Source organism: Rhododendron vialii, chromosome 4a (assembly GCF_030253575.1).
Source record: "Rhododendron vialii isolate Sample 1 chromosome 4a, ASM3025357v1".
Lineage (NCBI taxonomy): Eukaryota > Viridiplantae > Streptophyta > Magnoliopsida > Ericales > Ericaceae > Rhododendron > Rhododendron vialii.
Genome location: NC_080560.1, coordinates 1,201,699 through 1,220,952, shown reverse-complemented (window position 1 = coordinate 1,220,952; position 19,254 = coordinate 1,201,699). Strand labels below are relative to the sequence as shown.

General features: G+C 39.2%; 2 protein-coding genes across 4 annotated transcripts; one reads left to right on the top strand and one right to left on the bottom strand.

Annotated features, from left to right (window-relative positions):
- Positions 1-523: 523 nt before the first annotated feature.
- LOC131322588 (protein NOI4-like) lies at positions 524-4,420 on the top strand. 2 transcript variants are annotated; one of them, XM_058353957.1, is made up of 3 exons: positions 524-643; positions 3,214-3,396; positions 4,069-4,420. In XM_058353957.1, the coding sequence occupies exons 1-3, from the start codon at positions 638-640 to the stop codon at positions 4,111-4,113; spliced, it is 234 nt and encodes a 77-aa protein (XP_058209940.1). In that variant the 5' UTR covers positions 524-637; the 3' UTR covers positions 4,114-4,420. The 2 variants fall into 2 exon arrangements, with proteins under 2 accessions (XP_058209940.1, XP_058209939.1); XM_058353956.1 differs by lacking the exon at positions 524-643 and adding an exon at positions 1,839-2,886.
- A 404-nt stretch (positions 4,421-4,824) lies between these two features.
- On the bottom strand, positions 4,825-14,470 carry LOC131322587 (transmembrane emp24 domain-containing protein p24beta2-like). Of its 2 annotated transcripts, XM_058353955.1 has the most exons (12): positions 14,126-14,470; positions 13,418-13,730; positions 12,461-12,601; positions 12,196-12,327; positions 11,751-11,963; positions 11,419-11,643; positions 10,846-11,193; positions 10,199-10,737; positions 8,174-8,339; positions 5,975-6,161; positions 5,772-5,879; positions 4,825-5,177 (listed from the first exon to the last, which is right to left on the bottom strand). In XM_058353955.1, exons 1-12 carry the CDS (start codon positions 14,410-14,412, stop codon positions 5,044-5,046), a joined length of 2,793 nt encoding a protein of 930 aa, XP_058209938.1. In that variant the 5' UTR covers positions 14,413-14,470; the 3' UTR covers positions 4,825-5,043. The 2 variants fall into 2 exon arrangements, with proteins under 2 accessions (XP_058209938.1, XP_058209936.1); XM_058353953.1 differs by lacking the exons at positions 10,199-10,737; positions 10,846-11,193; positions 11,419-11,643; ... (3 more) ...; positions 13,418-13,730; positions 14,126-14,470 and adding an exon at positions 8,662-8,977 and having other exon boundaries at positions 8,174-8,386.
- Between the last annotated feature and the right edge of the window lie 4,784 nt (positions 14,471-19,254).

Below are 19,254 nucleotides of genomic sequence, written 5' to 3'. Positions count from 1 at the left end.
AAAAAATAAATATATATATGTATATGTATATATTGTATGTATGTATCGTCGTTGTCGTCAACAACGCCACACCCACACCTCCAACTATTCCACTCAACCCCCTTCCCCCTCTCTCTCTCTCTCTCTCTCTCTCTCTCTCTCTCTCTCTCGTCATTTTCAAATAAGGTACTAAAATAAATACCTCTCCATTTTTCCCATTTTCCGTTTGAATGTTGATTATCCAAGCCACTCAATGTGTTCAGAACGTGATTTTAAGGGTATCATCAAAAAATCGGCAAAAAAAAGACCAGCAAGATCTTCATCCGAGCAGTTTTAATTTGAACCGTTTGATAAAAAATAAACAAAAATTGCTCGGATGAAGCCCTTTCCTCTTTCCGATCTTTTTTTTTTCTGATTTCTTGCGTGTAACTTAAAATCACGTTCTGAACACATTGAGCGGCTCAGATCATCGAAATTCGATCGAAAAAAGGAGATTCTTATTTTATTAAGTTAAGATGGTTCTTAGAAGAAGAGACTCTATATATATAATATTATAATATTATATATACACACACCATATTTATACACGTATCTCTCTCTCTCTCTCTCTCTCTCAGCTGAGTCATTTTCCGCGAGGAAAAATCTTCATTTCGAATTCATGGCGGTACGCAGCTGAATTTCTCTTTAAATTTCCTTAAATCGCTCGTTTTAATCTCATTACCGATGCTGGGTTAGGTGACTAGATTTAGGTTTTTCCGCGATCAATCACATGTTATTATTGCCTTGCCAATTTTCACGATGGCTTATCATGTATCGATTATATATATGTTCGCTTGAAATTGTCTGCTTTGTTGAGTGGATTTTGGATTTGGTTTCTTGTTATTTTGCCTCGACCTCTCGATTGCCGTGGTTTTTTTTTTTTTTTTTCTTCTCTAGACTAGATTAGCTCAATTTGAGGTATAGCAGCGTTATATTTGTATTGTTTTAGAATAGAAGTAATTTTTAAAAAATAATTTTTGCACTCCACTTTTTCATAAATGCAATCCAAAAATTGTGCTTTATTTGTAAGAAAATCATTACCCTAAGTTTTTAAGCTGGCTTAGTGTTGAATTCTTTATGACACGTTTGGGTATTTAGGTTAATGAATTGTTGTTTTGCTCAGTGGCGGAGCCAGGATACAGGTTCAAAGTTGGAGTTGTTTAACAGGAGTTCACTTCTAATGTTGTATATTTTTAGTGTAAATATGAAGAGAAACATTAAGTGTAAAGTTAAGCCTGGACGATATTTTTTCGTTGAAACAGAATTAAAGATTTGATTCAATTCTCCCGTGGTCCTTAAGTGATAGTCATTGAGATTTTTTTTTTTATGATAACCATTCATCTTTTAAATTGCTATCTTTCCATTAGTCAGGTTAAAAATCAATTTATTTTGATGTTGGTAAGTGCCTAATCCAGTAGAGTAAAATAAAACTCCTTGTGAAACTGGGGTGGCCCCCCAACTAGCCCTGCCCGTGGTTCTGCTCTTCAAATATCGGCTTTGGTTTGTATGTTGTGATATTCATACGTCCAGTATTCTGCTTTTCCTCCTTTTGTCTTGAATAGTTATGGGTAATTTTATAGTTTGTATAGATAATGTGTTTTCCTTTACAGAAGAAATGTGATAGATTAGACATTTGGAGAATTGATTTTCTCTCCTTCCCCTTTTGGTGGCTTCACTTACCCATTAGTATTTCTATCTCACTTATTGCCTCCTCTGTGTCTCAAACTGTAAATTCTCACTCGTGCGATCCCTTGCTCAAATATGACCTTTGGTCTGATCACATACTTGTCGTGGTGCCCAGCTCTAATGCCAGATGATACAATTGGTTGGGTAGCACTCACCCCCAAGAGGCAAGAGCTGGACATTAGTATTATAACATTTGCAGCTCGGTGATGGAGATCTTTCCTGATTGCTGCTTCATCTTATTACTCTGTTCTGTATTGGTAAATTTACCAAGAGTTCAGAGGGCTGAGGGAACACTATTGCCAAATCCCATTTTCCAACCTTGAACTCTATGTAACAGGACATATGGCACAGATGCCATATTTGATTGGATATCTCTTCTAATCACGTTGATCTTTGAGAATATTTGTTTATATTCCCCTCAGTACACAAGGATGTTGCTAAGTTCATTCACCTTTCATTATTTCAGTAACAAAAAATAATCCAACGCCCGATGTCCGTTATGTAGACCCAAGTTGAACATCCAATTGCTTCAGTTTTGATTATTTGGAGGATGCCTTGTGTAGCAGATATATCAAAATGCTGGACAGTCAAACCTATTTCTCAATTCAATAGAAGTTATTTTGGATCTCTAAGTTTTAAGATTTATCATTTTTGTCTACATGAAGCAGGAGCTGTACTTGCAGCCTTGTTGATTCCAACTGCATCTCTCGTTTTGCAGTTTATCTTCTTTTGCTTTTGTTTAGAAAGAATGCATGCCGTGAACTCCTTGTCGTGCATATCTCAACTCTGCTTCCACCCACTTTGTTGACTGTGTGATGTTGATAATACATTATAACCCTTTCCCCTTTGTTTAAAGGATTTCCTCTCTATCTTTGATGAGGTGACGTATTTCGTTCACAATTCATAACTGGGGTTTTTATCACCCCATAGAATAAGAAACCCTAGGGCCCTCGGCAGTGTTTTGGATGCATCACAAATCCTGTGTAAGGATGGCTAGTATAACAGCACGTATCATATGCATCTATGTACATATGAGCTATGGATCTGAAATTGAACTCAGGTTAAGTCCGGATGCCTGGTGAGTGTCGATGTCTAGGCCTGGGCCAAAGTTTATTAGGCCAAGAATTTCAGGTCAAGGCAGCCCAATTCACAGCCATGGAACTGGATTCATGCATGCTTTTGGTATGTATCGCTAGGTGATGCATCCTTTTGGTATGTATTGTTAGGTGCCTGTGCATGGTAGGCAGGTCGTAACAGTGGAATGCACCAGATTGCACAGCATATGACCACGTTTATCTGCTAACTGTCGATATGCTTGCATCTGTTTGACTAAAATAGAAGAATAAGAGCAGGCGTAATGATCCTTTTAACTTTTGCCTTTGGGCTCTTAGTCTGGTTGATAAATTCCTCTGACCCTTTCCATAAAAGCCGTATGTGAGAGATTCAGTTTAGCAACTTAAAGAATACGTATAAGAACACTTGTAATCCATTTCCTTCTTGTTGTAACAGGAAAAGGGGAACCCGTTGCCGAAGTTTGGTGAATGGGATGTGAATGACCCTGCATCAGCTGAGGGATTTACAGTGATCTTTAACAAGGCCAGGGACGAGAAAAAGACAGGTGGCAAACCTGAGTCACCCGCTAGGGCAAATCCTCAGGTCAGCTATGGAGTAGAGCCCGTCAAGCCTCAGGCAGTAAGTTGTTCTCGCTATTGCACCAACTATTTTCCTTAGCTGAATGGATTTCTTAGATGTCTGATTGACTGATTCTACTTGCCCACTCGGAGGTAGCCATGTGCATACCCCTTCGGTTCACATTAACACAGCACGATCTGTAAATTTGAAACTGAGGATTTCATCTTTCTGCATCTCCCTTATTGTGTACTCTTCATTTGAACCTAACCAAGCAGAGGATCTCAACCCATCGCTTACCAATCTCAAAATGGGCATGGGCTTTCAGCACCCAATCAATCTCACAACAGTCCAGGGACTAGAGCTAATGGGGCCTAACATGATAAAAGGAGGAATGGTTCATTTGTTACAAACAGAAATAATATAGCAGCTCAAGTGATTTAAAAGTGGGAGGCCTTAGTCCTTACATCACATCTAATTGCCTCCTTGTATATAATCATACTTTTGAGCCGCAATGCTGGGCCTGAAGTCCCATCAGCTGTGTCAGTGGGTAGAGAAAATTTTGAGCTTTTTGGTGCAGTAATCTTATTTAATATAAGTTAGAGAGCTTCCTCAATTTCCCCGCAGGCAAAATAGCATTAGATGAGAACATAATTCATGGGTTTCTTGGGTCATTGTTTCACTTAGGTGTTTTGCAGGGTAATTTTCTAATATGGAAGATGTACTTATGTGCAGAAAGGTTGGTTTTGCTGCATGCAAGCCCCGCGTGCAGAATCTTGACAAGGTTTCTCCATGGAAGAGCTTCAATAGAGGTGCATGTTCATTGTTAGCCGCACCCTATGCGAGCTGTAAAGTTATGCTGAGGGTTGTAAAACTGTATTCGAGTGGGCAAAGTGTGAAAGATGAAAAGGGACAGTGTATTGTATCTATTTGTACCGATTTGGTGGGTTATCATGTGAAGCTTTGGCTATTTATTTGTATGTGCTTTGTGCAATAGTCTGTAGAGCTCAGCTTTGTTATATTTCTCTCTTTTCGTCAAAAAATCATGTCTTATTTCTTATCTGATTATGGGAGTGGTTTCGATTCATTCGTGTTCTCTTTCTTATCTAATCTGACAAGCCTTCACTTAGAACCATGAAATGTTGATGCATCGCAATCATGTGCAAGCCCCCACTTCTGTGTTTGTAGCCCCTCAAACCTAATTCCAAGTTTGGTTCGAGGAGAAAATTTATAAGAGAAGGTAAAATGGTACTGTAGTATTCTTTTGTATTGAACACCAGAGAAGTACATAAAAAGTAAATAGAAGAGGAAAAAACAGTGTCTTTGCATATGTACTTCACAGTCCACGCTACAGAGGGAAAAAAATGTCTATGGATATGGACTTCACAGTCCGCGATACATCATTGTACCCGAATAGGAACCATATGCTTCATTTTTTGGGTACATTTTCTGGGTTCTTAAATTTTCCCAAGATCAGATGGAGACTAAATATATCACACAGAAAAGAAGTCTCCTTTTATTTATTCCTCACCCGAATTGGCATTAGATCAACAAAACATCCGCTCAATGTAAACATCCGACAGTCAAAAAAAGTATCCACTTTAAACTGGTAATGGTGTCTATACATCTTCCTCTAAAGAAGGAACAACATAGTCCAAAAGTCAAGCCTCGAAAAGTTCGAAATATAAATTATCCCAGATGCTGCCTAACCTACACTCTGGATGTCCCCAGCTTCCGCTCAAACAGGCGCCGTAGAAGGTAAACTTGGAGAACGCTAGCCCCGATCAGAGCAGCTGATTCCCACAAAGCTTTGTGCAGTACCCTCTTGCTCATTCCTTCATTCACTGCATTCCATATGGAAAACACAGTCAAACTACGAAAAAATACCACCTAATGAATCACAAACGACCGCTGAGCAAAAAAAAATGAATCACAAACGACCACGTGTCTTCAAACAGTCTAGCCCAAAACTGATCAATCTACTTTAAGGGTCTGTTTGTTTAACTGGACTAATAGTGAGTGTAAATCCATAGCATACGTAACCCAGGTGGGTAGTAGCAATGAGATTAATACCACATGTATCAAGGTATTATGCATTGATTGCATTCTCTGTTTCTGAGGGACTTCATAGCTAAAGGGTATTTAAATGTGACCGCAAAGTTTCAAGCAAACATATGATATCTAATAGCAACCTAGAAAAATGGTTCAAGATATATAGAAAATATCCCTTGAATATGCCATGCTACCCTTTGGAAGCTCATCCGAAAAAGCTCTACCAAGAAAACTTTATCAAAAACTGGAGTACAAAAATTTTCCCACAACAAAACGGGCAACGAAAAAATGCCAAGTCCAATTCAAAATTGCATCAATCGGAACTAGAAACTAGTCTCAAGCCAAACTACAAGGAAAGGCATGTAGTGGTCTTAGAAAAGAGATACCTATCGCCTGGCTTTCCGTCTGAGCTTCCAGCCAATGCTGTTCAAACTGGATGTTGTAGAGAGCCTCCTCTAACTTCGATATCTGTTCTAACAAAGGGTTGATATGTTCTGCAGAGATGCATGACAGTCAGGATAATTACCATATTTACAATGCTCTCCCAAAAACAAAAAAGAGCAACTTAAAGCATGGAAACATGGCTCACCATCTTTCGCATGCTGATCATAGTATGAGAAGTGAGCTTCGTGTACATCAAAATCAATGGTTTCGTGATAAGGGGACTTGTTAGTGAAGCAGAAATGGTGTACTCCTTTTTGACGAGCCATGAACTCAGACTTCTCACTCGTCTTGTCACGGAAATCATGAATCTGATCACCAGAAGGTCCCTTCACCTGTTATCCATCATGTTTTTTGAACAAAAGATTGGTCAGGTCTTTTCCCAATAACAGAAACAATTCAAGCACAAAAGCATACATTGCCATCATAAATCGTTGAGCAAATACAAAATGGAGACGCTCAATCAAGCAAACTTTCCCTTTTTCCTACTAAGATGATAGCAAGAAAGGATACAGAGCATGCTTTGTCCTCGTGGGAACCATCTAGTAGAATACTTCGACAATGATGAAGAACACACTCAAACTCCCTCACACACACATCCCAAGCCATGGCAGGTAAAACGCGTTATCCCTTGATCTCAATTCCATCTCCCAGCTTCTGGCTCTCAAACTCAGGGGGTGTTCTAGTCGCTTCCCCGACAATTGCTATTATATGATGAAAAGGGCAGGACACCCTCAGGGTTCCAAGCTCCCAATATAGCTAAGGACTCAAATGGGTCAAATTTAAGCACCTTAACACGTAAACCAAACCAAACCGAGCCTTATGTCCCAATAAATGGGTCAAATTTAAGCACCTTAACACGTAAACCAAACCAAACCGAGCCTTATGTCCCAATCAATTGGGGTCGGCTGCAACCAAACCGAGCACCTTAACACGTAATTGTATAAAATCCAACCCACCCTTACAATCCCTCTGTCTTCATTCGCTTCATAATTTGTCCCATGTCCATGCAAGCAATAATCATTACATGAAAAAAAAAAAAAAAAGGGGGGGAGAATTTTCCAAATCAAACATTCACGAGAAAAAAAAGAATAGAAATAAATACAGTTTGCAGCTTTGTGCTAATCATCTCTGCAATAAGGTGAAACCCATAGCCAATGCCACAACTACATGGAATTTGATAATTGATCTTCCTAGGTCCCTCTGCGGTCTTTTATGTCTAAATAACCTCTTGCAGGCTCTCAGCTGGTTGCACACTAGGGTGGCAGTGAAATATATGAATTACAAGAGAAAGGACACACTTCTAGCTATATGCCACTATGCTTATGACGACTAAAATAACTAAACCACAACTGGGACCTTGGCAACCTCAATGAAGGCTGAACTGGATCCTTTTTTTTTTTTTTTTTTGGGGGGGGGGAGGGGGGGGGGAATTCTGAACAGGATCCTTGTCTCCAGCCTAACCACCAATTTGCCATCTAACCTTTCCAGAACCATCTACCTGGTACAGTGCCCATGTCACAATCACAAAATTGGTCAATTACCTCCATATTCACAGTTACTGTGTCTTTCTGCATAAAACAATATCCAAATTATGATAAATTATCACCAGTAAAAATATCAAAGTTTTGAGAGTACAATTTTGAGCTTAGAAAGTTGTGCTCCCATAGGTTCGTAGTCCTCCATTGGTACAAAGCATTAGTACATGAAGTCACAAGATGCCAATGTGATGTACTTATCTGATGAAGACCTTGGCTGTAATTGAAGGGTTCTAAGAAAACTCCGTGATTTATGTTGAAACGATAACCATCGGTCAGCATGACCAGCCTCCTTGGACAAGGCAAATGGCAATAGAAGACTAAGCGTTTGTTGCCCCCAAAAATGCCTTTTGGCCTAATCTTAGGCCTCAACTCACCCTTGGTTAAGGATTCTTCACTTAGGTTTTCAAGAATTGGATTCTCAGTTCACACTAGACTTCTACCCTTATGTAAGGATTTCTTCTATTCATACAAGAATAACTGACTGCATTTAATAAACAAACTCCAGGGACAACAGAGGCATAGGTACATTGTACATGAGATTCATATTTCTAGCCAGACAGGAATTCAACATTTAGGGACCAAAAACTATAGAAAACTTCACCAATCAACCTCTTCCATGGAAAATCCATATACAAAATTACAGCTAGTGAAAACTCTATTGGGTTCTGAAGGTTAATTTCTCGTAAAACAAAGTACCAATGGCTGATAACTAAGCAACCATAATCCCCGCAACAAGCTTACGATACTACATTCAATCAAAAAAGAAATAAACACAACATAAAGCTGCATAAAAGTAGAAACCTTACCACAAGATCAACACCATCTGGAGCATAATGCCACGATCCCTCGGACTTAATAACGACGAACGAGAAATGAATGGTGTCCCCCTCGTATTCGACCTTGTGGGAGAAGCATTCCTCCCTGTCTATCACAAATCTTATCCCAACCACAGATTGCAGGCTCCAAAACAAACTTGTCAGCGTCACAATCAGGGCGAACTCAAGAAACCGAGTTTTCATCTGCAATTGAGTTCAATTTCTATCAATTATTTTACCACAGTTCAAAAATAACTTTACTTCTTCAGAAAGAAAAAAAAAACCCATGCTTGTTTCCAGATAAAAAATTCAGTAAAGAACTAAAGATTTGAACTTTGGGCTAATAGACATGTTTTCTTGTCGAAATCAAACGAAAGATGCGGTAAAGATATGTCTTTTTCGAGATTGGAATCTTGTTCTGGAATCTGAAATTCAAAAATAGGGATCTGTACTACCAATTCTTGAGAGAGAGAACTTACCGTTGCTGATTTGAGAGAAGCTTATAGAATTGAAACTAAGCTTTCTTCGCAGATTTTTGATGCGTATACAAATATGGGTATAGATATATAGAAAATAGATTAGATTATGTTGACAGAGGTTTTTGAAAGTCCTCTGTGTTTGGGATTTAACAAGGAAGACTGGAACTGGAAAGTGTCGTCTTTGCCTCTTTGGTTAGGTTAGGTTATACTCCTCCTCCAGCAAACCCGAACTGTTTGATTCGGAGACACCTAGAAAGGTGTACGTGTAGCGTCCTGATTGGCTGCCCACTTTTTCTGAGAGTGATAAGCACGTATCATATGAGGTAGAGTAGTAAAAAAGAAATTAAGCTCTGTTTGGAATTTGAGGAAAAGAAAGAAAAATTAAAAACAATTCCTTCTATTATTTGATTGGAAGAGAAAGAAAGAAGAAAATAAAATTTTCAAATGTAGTGAATAGTAAATTTTTCCTTTCATTTTTAATTCTTTTTCTTTTCTTAAGTTTCAAACGGAGCCTTTAACTTCACTAAGAAAATACAAACACAAATACATATATACACGCATGTATGTATGTATTTGTGTGGTTATTGAATTTGTAAAACAACAAGACAAACACAAACACTTACACGAGAGGTGGGCCTCATACAAACTGCGCTAAAAACACACAAGGGAAAAAAATTATACAACTAAAGAAGAAAACCCCCGACGTATGCACATTATTTCTCCAGATCTCCTCTCCTATAACTTATGAATGTTCGGATCAACTTACTTGCACGGTAAATAATTTTTAAACAATCCATTCGTCCACTAATAGAGAGTCCATTAAAAATTGGGACAAAACTTCAAATAAAATGATTTCATAACAATTACTTGGACTTAGAAATTTTAGTATAATGTGCAAATTTTTTCCATTTTTCTTCTCATTCGGTAGTCATTCCTTTCACCTCATTCATTTTTCCCTCTCCGCCGAAAAACCAAAGACCCAAACATCTCGTGGTGCGCGTAAGCGAATCCAAAAAAAAGAAGAAAAAACCAAACATTGCACCAATGGCAGAATCAGGAATTTAATCTGCCCTGGACTAACCCAAAATTTAATAAAAATTGTTTTGTAATTATTGTTAAAAAAATTTGTACAAAACTACGTAATTTTTCAAAAATAAACAAAATAAAAAAAAAAGTACATTATTGAAGTTACATCCTAGTGAAGTTGTGTGTTCTACATTGTTTAAGAGAGTAGAAATTATTTTTTATCAAATCTGAATTGAAATCTTCCAAAAATTCTCTTTCGATGAGATGATCAAATAGGATGGATTGAACTACAAAAAGAAAATGAGTTGGGCTAAAATTTATTAAGTTAATATTTTACATATAATTTTTTTTTTACCTCCACCTTACTCCACCTGGGCTAGGTCATGATGCTTCCGCCATTGCATTGCACAGAATTTCCAAAAGGCACTATGCTTGACATTTTTTATTGGGTTGAACTCCATGAAGATTACAACATCCAAGATACTATTTGTCAATCTAATACTACAAAAACATAGAGCAAGTACAAGCAAACACAGCTAACAAGACTGATTTAGCTGCGATAGAGCTTGGGATCTTCCCATTATCCTGCCTGAAGAAAAGAGCCGAGTACAAAGGCACATTGATCGCAACCAAAACACCACACAGAACCATCTGCAAAGCCACAGTTTCAAACAATCGGACTCCAGCGTCCGTAACCGCCCTCTTCGCCACCCAAACGAGGGAAACCAGATTGATCATCGCGAGCGTTGCCAGGACGGTGAACATGGGAAAAGAGGTCCCGAATTCCATCAACTCTTTCTCGTATCTCAGGGACACATCCGGACTAGACACTTTGTTCGTGACTACGAAAGATGTCTCCGAAAACCCAAGTAATCCCAAGATGGTATCGACGAAGGCGAAGAGGTAGGAGGTTGTTCTCTTGTAGAGCCAAACCCGTTGCTCGTTCCACCAACCCAAGACTGTACCGCCGGACCATAGAAACTCGGCTAGGCTGTAACCGTACTTCGCTGTTATCACGTAAGCAAATGGCAGAAACCACGGGCTTGAGACCTGAATTCGCCCGCACAACAACAAAAATATTAGCTTGTGGGAATCATTTGAGGGGAATGCCGCTGGAAAAGCGAAGGAATGCTAACGGAGAAATAAGAAAGAACATGCCTGAGGAAACAAGGAGATAGCTCTGAGGAGGTAAAGGGAAGGGACGACGGAGTAAAGCGTTGTTGCCAGGCAGTTTGGAGCCCAAAGAAAGTAGGTGCAGTATGCCATTTGAAGGCCGGGGCTGATCCTTCCTAGACCATACCACGCAGGACTGAACCTGGACAGGAAGATTTGGAAATCACCTTCGGACCATCTCTTGTGCTGCAGAAGCATCTGATCGAGCGACGTTGGAGCAACGCCTAAGAAGGCCTTTCTTGTTGGGTTGTAGTATACCGATTTCCATCCCGCGAATAGGATTGATAACCCCGTTATCACATCTTCGACTGGACAACCGTATCTCAAGCCAATCTGCAAACAAACTTTCAGTAAATTCGACGTGTGCAGGGGTGGAACCAGAATTTCGTATTCAAGTTTCTTCCTGAAAAATAGAAGAACTCAACTTTGACAATGGTGAATAAAACAACACTATATTCACAATACCTGAGTCATCAAAAAAAATAGATAGAGAGAGAGAGAGAGAGAGAGAGAGAGAGAGAGAGAGAGAGAGAGAGAGAGAGAGAGAGAGAGAGAGACCGTCTTGCCCCATTGAGTGTTATGTTCATAGGCACAGCTAGCAAGACTCGTTACTCTTGCTTCCAATTCATCTGCACTTTCTTTGATATCTTTGACATTCTCTTTCTTCCATTGAATCCGATTTCCCTTGCTGAACTCTCTGCCACAGAGGGTATCTCTCCTGTGAAAGCAGCCAGTTCCGATGTACAGAGGGCCTCCATAACCATCCAAACCTTGGAATTCAACCTGCATTTGCCAATGATTCCAAACAAACAAACAGGCAAAACCAACACTTCATCATGGGATGCTTTTGTGATTCCATATGAATATATCGGATTACGGTCATTACTCGCCTCATTTATCACTACAAATGAACTGCCATATACGTCGTTCTTCGTAACGTTTTCAAAGTTCTGCGGAAACTGGACGTAGGCGATCTCGTGGCCCTTGTCTTCATCCATGAAGAAGCAAAGCACATCACGCACTGAACCCGAGTTGTTCGAGTACATATCGCAGTCCACGTTTAGAATTACTTGCCCGTTGCTAATCTCTGATGAGACCCTTATCTGCACGTTCAATTTAAACGAAACGAGTGTAATAAGTTTTCGACCTCAGTAAAACCACGAAATAAGTTCGAGATAGCAATCGTATTGGATCTGCAAGTGTGATGAGCGAGTTTCCAGCTAGATCGTTTTCGAAGTAGAAACGGGTACTAAACGGGTATGGAATGCTAATAAAATCTAGGCCATTCAGAATCATACATGCTCTATAAACTCTGACATTGATTCCAAATCTTACCAATGCATTCATAGATCCGGCTTTGAAGTTATGGTGATGTTGCGGTCTCTTCTCCCGGGCTAAGTATACTAAAGTTGGCAATGCACATCCTTCGATATCCTTGGCCTCTGGATCTCTCCCGTCAATTAGTATCTGGATCGAAGACAATCAATAAACGAATAACTAAACGTAAATAGCAATTGTACGTATTCGATCAAAACTTGGGTTCTTGGTGATTGATCCTGATCAATATGAATGTGAAGAAAATTTGAGTGAAAAAGGTTACTTGAAGTATGGTGTCATGGTCTCGTCGGGTCGAAGATGAATTCCACTGGGAAAATCCTTTGTGTTGTGAGCTTATGTTTTCCGGGATTCTTCCGAGTTCTACTGCAGTTGTGATTCGGTTCTCCATTTCTTCATATAATTTCTGCATCAAAAAGAGTTTTTTTTTTTAATTGATTTTCGCACCCTACTTTCTTACAAGTAAGCTCAAAAGTAAACATTGGAAGGCAAAATTTAGAGTGCACCACTGACATTAGCACATCTTGTTCATGAGAACGTATTTCATACTCCTTCCTAAAGTGTAAAGATCACGTGATTATACGGAGGCCGCCGCTAAATGCCGGGCTCCACATAACCTTGTGGTCTTTGTTGGGCACGAAGAACATTAGTATTTTCCAATTAAATGTAAAGTTGATTGGTTAGTGGCCGAAATTCTTGACCAAATCAATAATCGACTGTACACACCCTCTCAAGTCTCAAACATAATTAAATGTAGGTCCACCTAATTTAATAGAATGACAAGGGCTTCCCCAATCGGCACCCCATGTAGTCCGGTCAATTTCTATACCATATAATTCTCGTCCATTTTGATGATTGGATTCGTTCACACTGGAGAGTTCGTTGATTACAATAGTTAGATCAAAAAACAAGTCAATCTAGCACTGAATAATATCTAATCAAAGCACATTCGTACGGAAATTCTAATCAAAATTTGTCATCAAATTATTTGATCTGATATCTACATGTTAGAAAATAAAAAAGTTGATCCACGTAAGCCTACTGCTTCCACGTGTTAGAAAGAAAATGATATTGAAAAGAAATTACGTGCTAAAAAATGAAAAAGTTAACCCACACGTAAAGCAGTAATGTTGGGTCAACTTTTTCATTTTTTAGCACGTAAATTATTTTTTTCTCATTTTCTAACATGTAGATAAAGATGCCATATTATTTCTAGTATTACCTTGACTGAGCCCAATTCTTTATCCTCAATAGCATCATAAGAATCGGAGGAGAAATAAGCCGCCGGTGACCTGGGCTCCACGTTGAATTTCTTGCAAAAAGGTATCCAATGTTGAGAAAAGCGAGAAGCCTCCAACAAGGCATAGAAAGTAAAAATTGACCCGCCGTCGTCGGAGAGGTACACGGCGAGCTTCTCCGGCGGGTAATCGTAAGCCATGACCGATAAGACGGTGTTGATCACCATCATCGGCGGCTCTATCTCATGATTGGCAGTGCACACGAATACATCCACTTTGGGCAATTCATTTTCGTACCTGTTTTATAAATATGAGCAAACAAATGAGATGGAGGGAGCACGATGTTTCCAACCATCCAAATGTTGGTCTCTAGGTAGTAGGTACTACTATATTACTTATGCATTAATTATGCACGTGAATGTACGATTTGAGGAGACTGGAAATTTTGACTTTTTCACGGAAACTTGACCACGTGAACTGAGGCCACGCAAGTAGTCCTAACTCTGATACCATGTAATATTAACCAAATTTGGATGAATTAGATGAACGATACGGGATAAAGTCTGACAAAGACAGCGAGACGGGTATTGAAGAACATAGTATATATATGGGATCCCTGGGCAGCTAGCTAGAAAACATACAGTAAAAGAAGTGGCCGGGAGATTGGGAGAGAGATATATATGGAGTAGTACCTTTGTGAGAGCCTGTCTTTGAAGGTGGAGCGATGGAGACGGTTCCATCGCAGGGCTTGGGTGAGGAGCCAGTAGAGACCGAACCACAGCTCAGCCAACAACAGCCCAATCCAACCGAGTCTCCCATCTTCTCCTGGCCCTGGCATGTGACTTGCTCTGTACGCCCATACCGCAACTATACCCACAAACACTGACGCTGTAAATGTCCTGTACAGGATCCTGCAGCCTTCTGCTCTCCTTGTCTCGAACAGAGGGAGTTCCCCCTTTCTATGCTCAGTACTCCCCATCTCTCTCTCTCTCTCTCTCTCTCTCTCTCTCTAAAGAAGTATAATGTATGCACACGACAATATATTACAATCCTTGAGCTTATATGGATGTGAAAGTAGATGACTATAGATTATTATATATGTGGGATTTGTTGTTAATTATGTCATGGATGACATGAAGAGGTGGTCCACTGGTCCTGGAAATTACTCTTTAATAGATCCCATTCGGCCATTCGTATATTTGAATCATCAAAAAGCTTTAATTATAGAGAGACGCATTGAAAGGTTCAGACATTGACGAGTTCAGCTCCTGTTGAGACATGTGAGGAGGCAAATAAATAAATAAACAAACAAGGATGACAAAATTATAGTAGAGGCCTAGTGCCCTTCAAATGAGATGAACTTATCCATCACTAGTGATTCAAATCCTACTACAATCCTAGATAGTGCTTGCCAAATTCTAGAGGACAATATACCCTGGCGGAATCGAATTTAATTTTGTTCACCTTCCACTAAGAGAGAAAATATTACCCTTCTTTTTATTGGCTGAAATAGTGTGAATCTCACCATAAAGTGATGTCATGCTCACAAAAAAATATAATTTATTGCAGCGGTGAGACCTACACTCTTTCAACCAATAAGAGAGAATGTAACATTGGTTCTAAATAAAGCTCAATTTAGATGACTGGCCAGAATCTTCAGTAGGAATAGGAATGTGAATACTAGGAATGAAATTCCTAGGAATACAATGTCTAAAGTAATTTCATTCCAGTATTCGGATTAATTCAGTAATCTTATATAGGAATAAATTATTTTGGAAATTTATCAACGATAATATGTCCTTATTTTTATTGATTGAGCCATGAATCTATTTCTCCATTCGGCTAAATAAGCCAACTAGCTTATTTTTTTGTCCTTATTCAATTTTTTTTCATATTTGTTAGTTTTTCGTCAATTTTTTTGGGGATTATTGCATCGTCATGACAAAAGCAATCTAAAAAGTAAAAAATTACGATCGAAACATAATTTTTTTGAATAAAGACAAAAATAAGCCAATAAGCCATTTTTCGTCTTTATTCAAAAAAAAAATTGGATTTTGATCATAATTTTTTACTTTTTAGATTCCTCTCGTCATGACGATGCAATAATCCCAAAAAATTGACCATAAACTAACAAATACAAAAAAAAATTAAATAAGGACGAAAAAATAAGCCAGTTGACTTATTTAGCCGAACAGGGAAGATTCGATGGGGTAAATGAGGAATCAAATTCTCGCTCAATCTGGTAGTGTGATTTCTGGCCAGATGTGTCGTCAGGAATCACAATCTTATTCATGTCTCTCCCAAACATGCAAATCCTGAGAGTGTAGAATTACATTCCTTTTCTTGTTCCTTCCAAACGTCAGAATCATAGAAGTATGGTGTCACATTCTTATTCTTCCTCAAAATTCCTGTCATCCAAACTAAGCCTAAAGATATAGTCCAACCAACTAGCCTAATTAAAAATTAAAAAAAATACTACGCTACGAAAATATAACATGACACCACCTAATGATAGGAAAAATTATCGCTTTGATACCACTTATTGGGATTATACCCGAATCCCGCCCGTAACGGAAGCGCGTAACAAAGAAAAATAATCTCGCGCACAAGAGAACCACAAACAAGAAAATACGTGTTTTCCTAAACTCGGGTACATCCACGGATGAGAGAGATATTCTACTACATAAAAAATAGACGATTACAATGTGAGATGAAAAAACCTACTTTGAACTCCTTTAACACTCGGCGCACACTAAGTTTTTCATTCACCCCCGGCATCTCTATTTTTCCACCACTGATTTTCTTTTCTTTATTCAAATCCATTATTCACATGGGCAAAACCGAACACAAAATCATAGCCACAGTATCATTGAAACATGTAGGCCATGCATGGACGCTGATAGGATCCGAATTAACCCAAATCAGATCCGAATCCGAAATCAATATATCCTATTTCCGCAATCTGAATCCGGAATATGAGAGATATAATCCCGAAATCCAAATCCGATTCGATTTTTTTTTACTCATACAGAATTTCAACAAAGAGCAGGGGGGGAAATACAAATTGTTTCAAAACGGGAAGTGGAGAGAGAAAAATCCAGATTGCATCATTCAATACTATATACAGTATATACGAGAGAATAATCCGAACAAATCCACCATACAAGGACGAGCTTGTGCGAACTGCCAAGCTACGAGCTAGCGCAATTGGTAAGTTCATATTCCCCGCCAAACACTTTCTTACAATCACACAGTACACTTTACACGAACAATTACACACGTTTCACAATCAAGTAGATCGAGACCGGCTCTATACAAACTGAAACTGAAAGTATAAGTGTTTGTGCTAAATTTTAGCTCTCGATTTCTTGACGCTCCCCCATGCACATGCAGCTTACTTGAATTCCTCCCTAAATAATGCATTTAAGTGATCAGCTTGTTGGGTTACGGCAGGACATTTTTGGGCCACGTCAGCCGACCCATCGTCGAAGTGGGCGGAGTCCACGGTGGGTTCCTGCCTCTCCGGACAGTCGAGAAGCGAAATACCACGGCAGAGGTGGCTGTGGGACTGCAAAAGGGCGTTCACGTCGATCTCCCTCTCGATTTCCTCCTCTTCTACGCAAGGCCGGCTTATGGCCAAGGCTGGGAAAGCCTGCGCTTCTGGCCCCCAAAAAAGTTAAAAACAAGGGCCCTCAATTTTATGATCCCTATATATATATATATATATATATATATATATATATACATGGTCAAAAAAAAATTGCACTAGCATCCTTTACACAAAATAAGCCCAATTGAAATTTAAGAATAACAAAATAGGCCAAATGATAGAATTACTCATTAGTAATACTAAGGCATTAAAAAAGAAGAAGAAACGGCCGGAGCCTGGAAGATATTTAAAGAAACGGCCGGAGCCTGGAAGATATTTTCAGTTCGGTGATTGCAAAGTACTCAATCAGGCCCTATCTCTTACGCTGTCATCTATGTTAGATTATCAAATTTTTTATAGTTAGAGGGAATTAGAAAAAAAGAACTCCTAAAAGAAAAACTGCGCAGCCGATCAAAAAAGAAGAAGAAAGAAACACAAACACTTGAGGAGTTGAAGGGGAGGGAAGATATAGGAAGGCCTCATTCAAGAGGTTCGCTTCCGATCTCGAAAACTTATGAGCCGGCCCTGCTTCTACGCACTTCACATGGTGGTGTTCAACCACTTCCTTAATGATCACGGCGGCAGTGGCGGCCATGCTTGAAATATTGTTGTGGCGTTTTGGAAATCGATCACCGACTTGGAGTGGGGTTTGGGGATTGAATTTGGGCTAGCTGATGTGATTTTGATAAATAAAAAAAACAAAAAAAAACAAATAATTTTAACACCACACTCATTCACATATCCACACTTACAACAAATGTGGGGCCTTCACACATCCACACTTACAACAAAGGTGGGGCCTGCACACACTACACGGTATGTGCGGGCCCCACCTTTGTTGCAAGTGTGGATATGTGAATGAGTGTGTAAATTGGTATGGTGGTAGAAGGACTCAAAAAAAACCATATGTGTTGTGAGGAAGGTACACGTGTCACTTCCATGGTGACGTGGTAATGCATGGGGTAGTGTTGACAGCTAGGCTCAGTGGGCCTCGGACAGGTGGCAATCATGCAGGAGGCTTGGGTTACAGAAAGTTTACACACACAGACAATTTGTGCACAGATTTTAATGTGGGGCTCACCACGGGTCCCGCACAAATGATCCAAGCCGTTCATTAAATGTAAAATATTTTTTTAAGGGTTCTCGCAAAAAATCAGTTCAATCCGATATCTATAAATGCTCGATTCAATTGTCGATCTTTTCATTCAGATTTAAGAATAATGAAAAGCTAGACGATTGGATCAAGCATCTATAGGTATCGAATTGAGCTAATTTTTTTACGGGAACCCTCAAAAACTTGTTTTACATTTAATGAACGATTCGGATTATTTGTGTAGGACCCGTAGTGGGCCCCATAATGAAATCTGTGCACAGACTACTATGTGTGTAGCAGGGCTCCTTGGGTTATTCAAAGAACACGTCATGAAGGCGTGATGTTGGAAATGGATTGCTCCAGCGGGTGATAATGTTACGCGGGTGGTGCATTGTTAATTCTCTGAGCCGTTCAGCGATCTAATGGTCTAAATCTCATTTCGACAATGAACAACTCAAATGCTACACGGTAGAGATGAGATTTAGACCGTTGAATTGCCGAATATACGGCTCAGATGATGCACAATCTGCACCACCCTCACAGCATCATCCAAGTAGAAGTGCTCAAGAAATCCGAAAGGAAACGGATCCGATTTAAACCGAACTGTCTTATTTGGTTTGATTTTTTGGTTTAGTGATCTGGCTATGGTTTTGAAAAAATAAGACACGATAATTTTGGTTTATTTGTGGAAGCAACTGGAATTAAATACTACGGGCCAGTCCATAAAAACAAAAGACATGGTAATTTTATATTCCAGTACAAAATTACAAAATGGTCATGAACTCATTTAAAATCTATTCTAGTATAGAGAGCGATTATACATATCTTTGAGGAACGCTATTGGAAAATGTATCACAAAAGTGATTCTCAATATTGCCCCCCAAGAATGGTTTTTGCAATTGGCATGAAATAACTGGCATGGGCAAAACAGTAATCTACTAAAAATTACTTTATGATCATAACCATTACCCTATTATATACAACCAGTGCTGGTCTCGATGTTTGAGTTGTCCAAGCACGATTCCAAGCTTGATTGCCCACTTACTATTAAGTCAATAGAAAATAAAGAGACATACAAG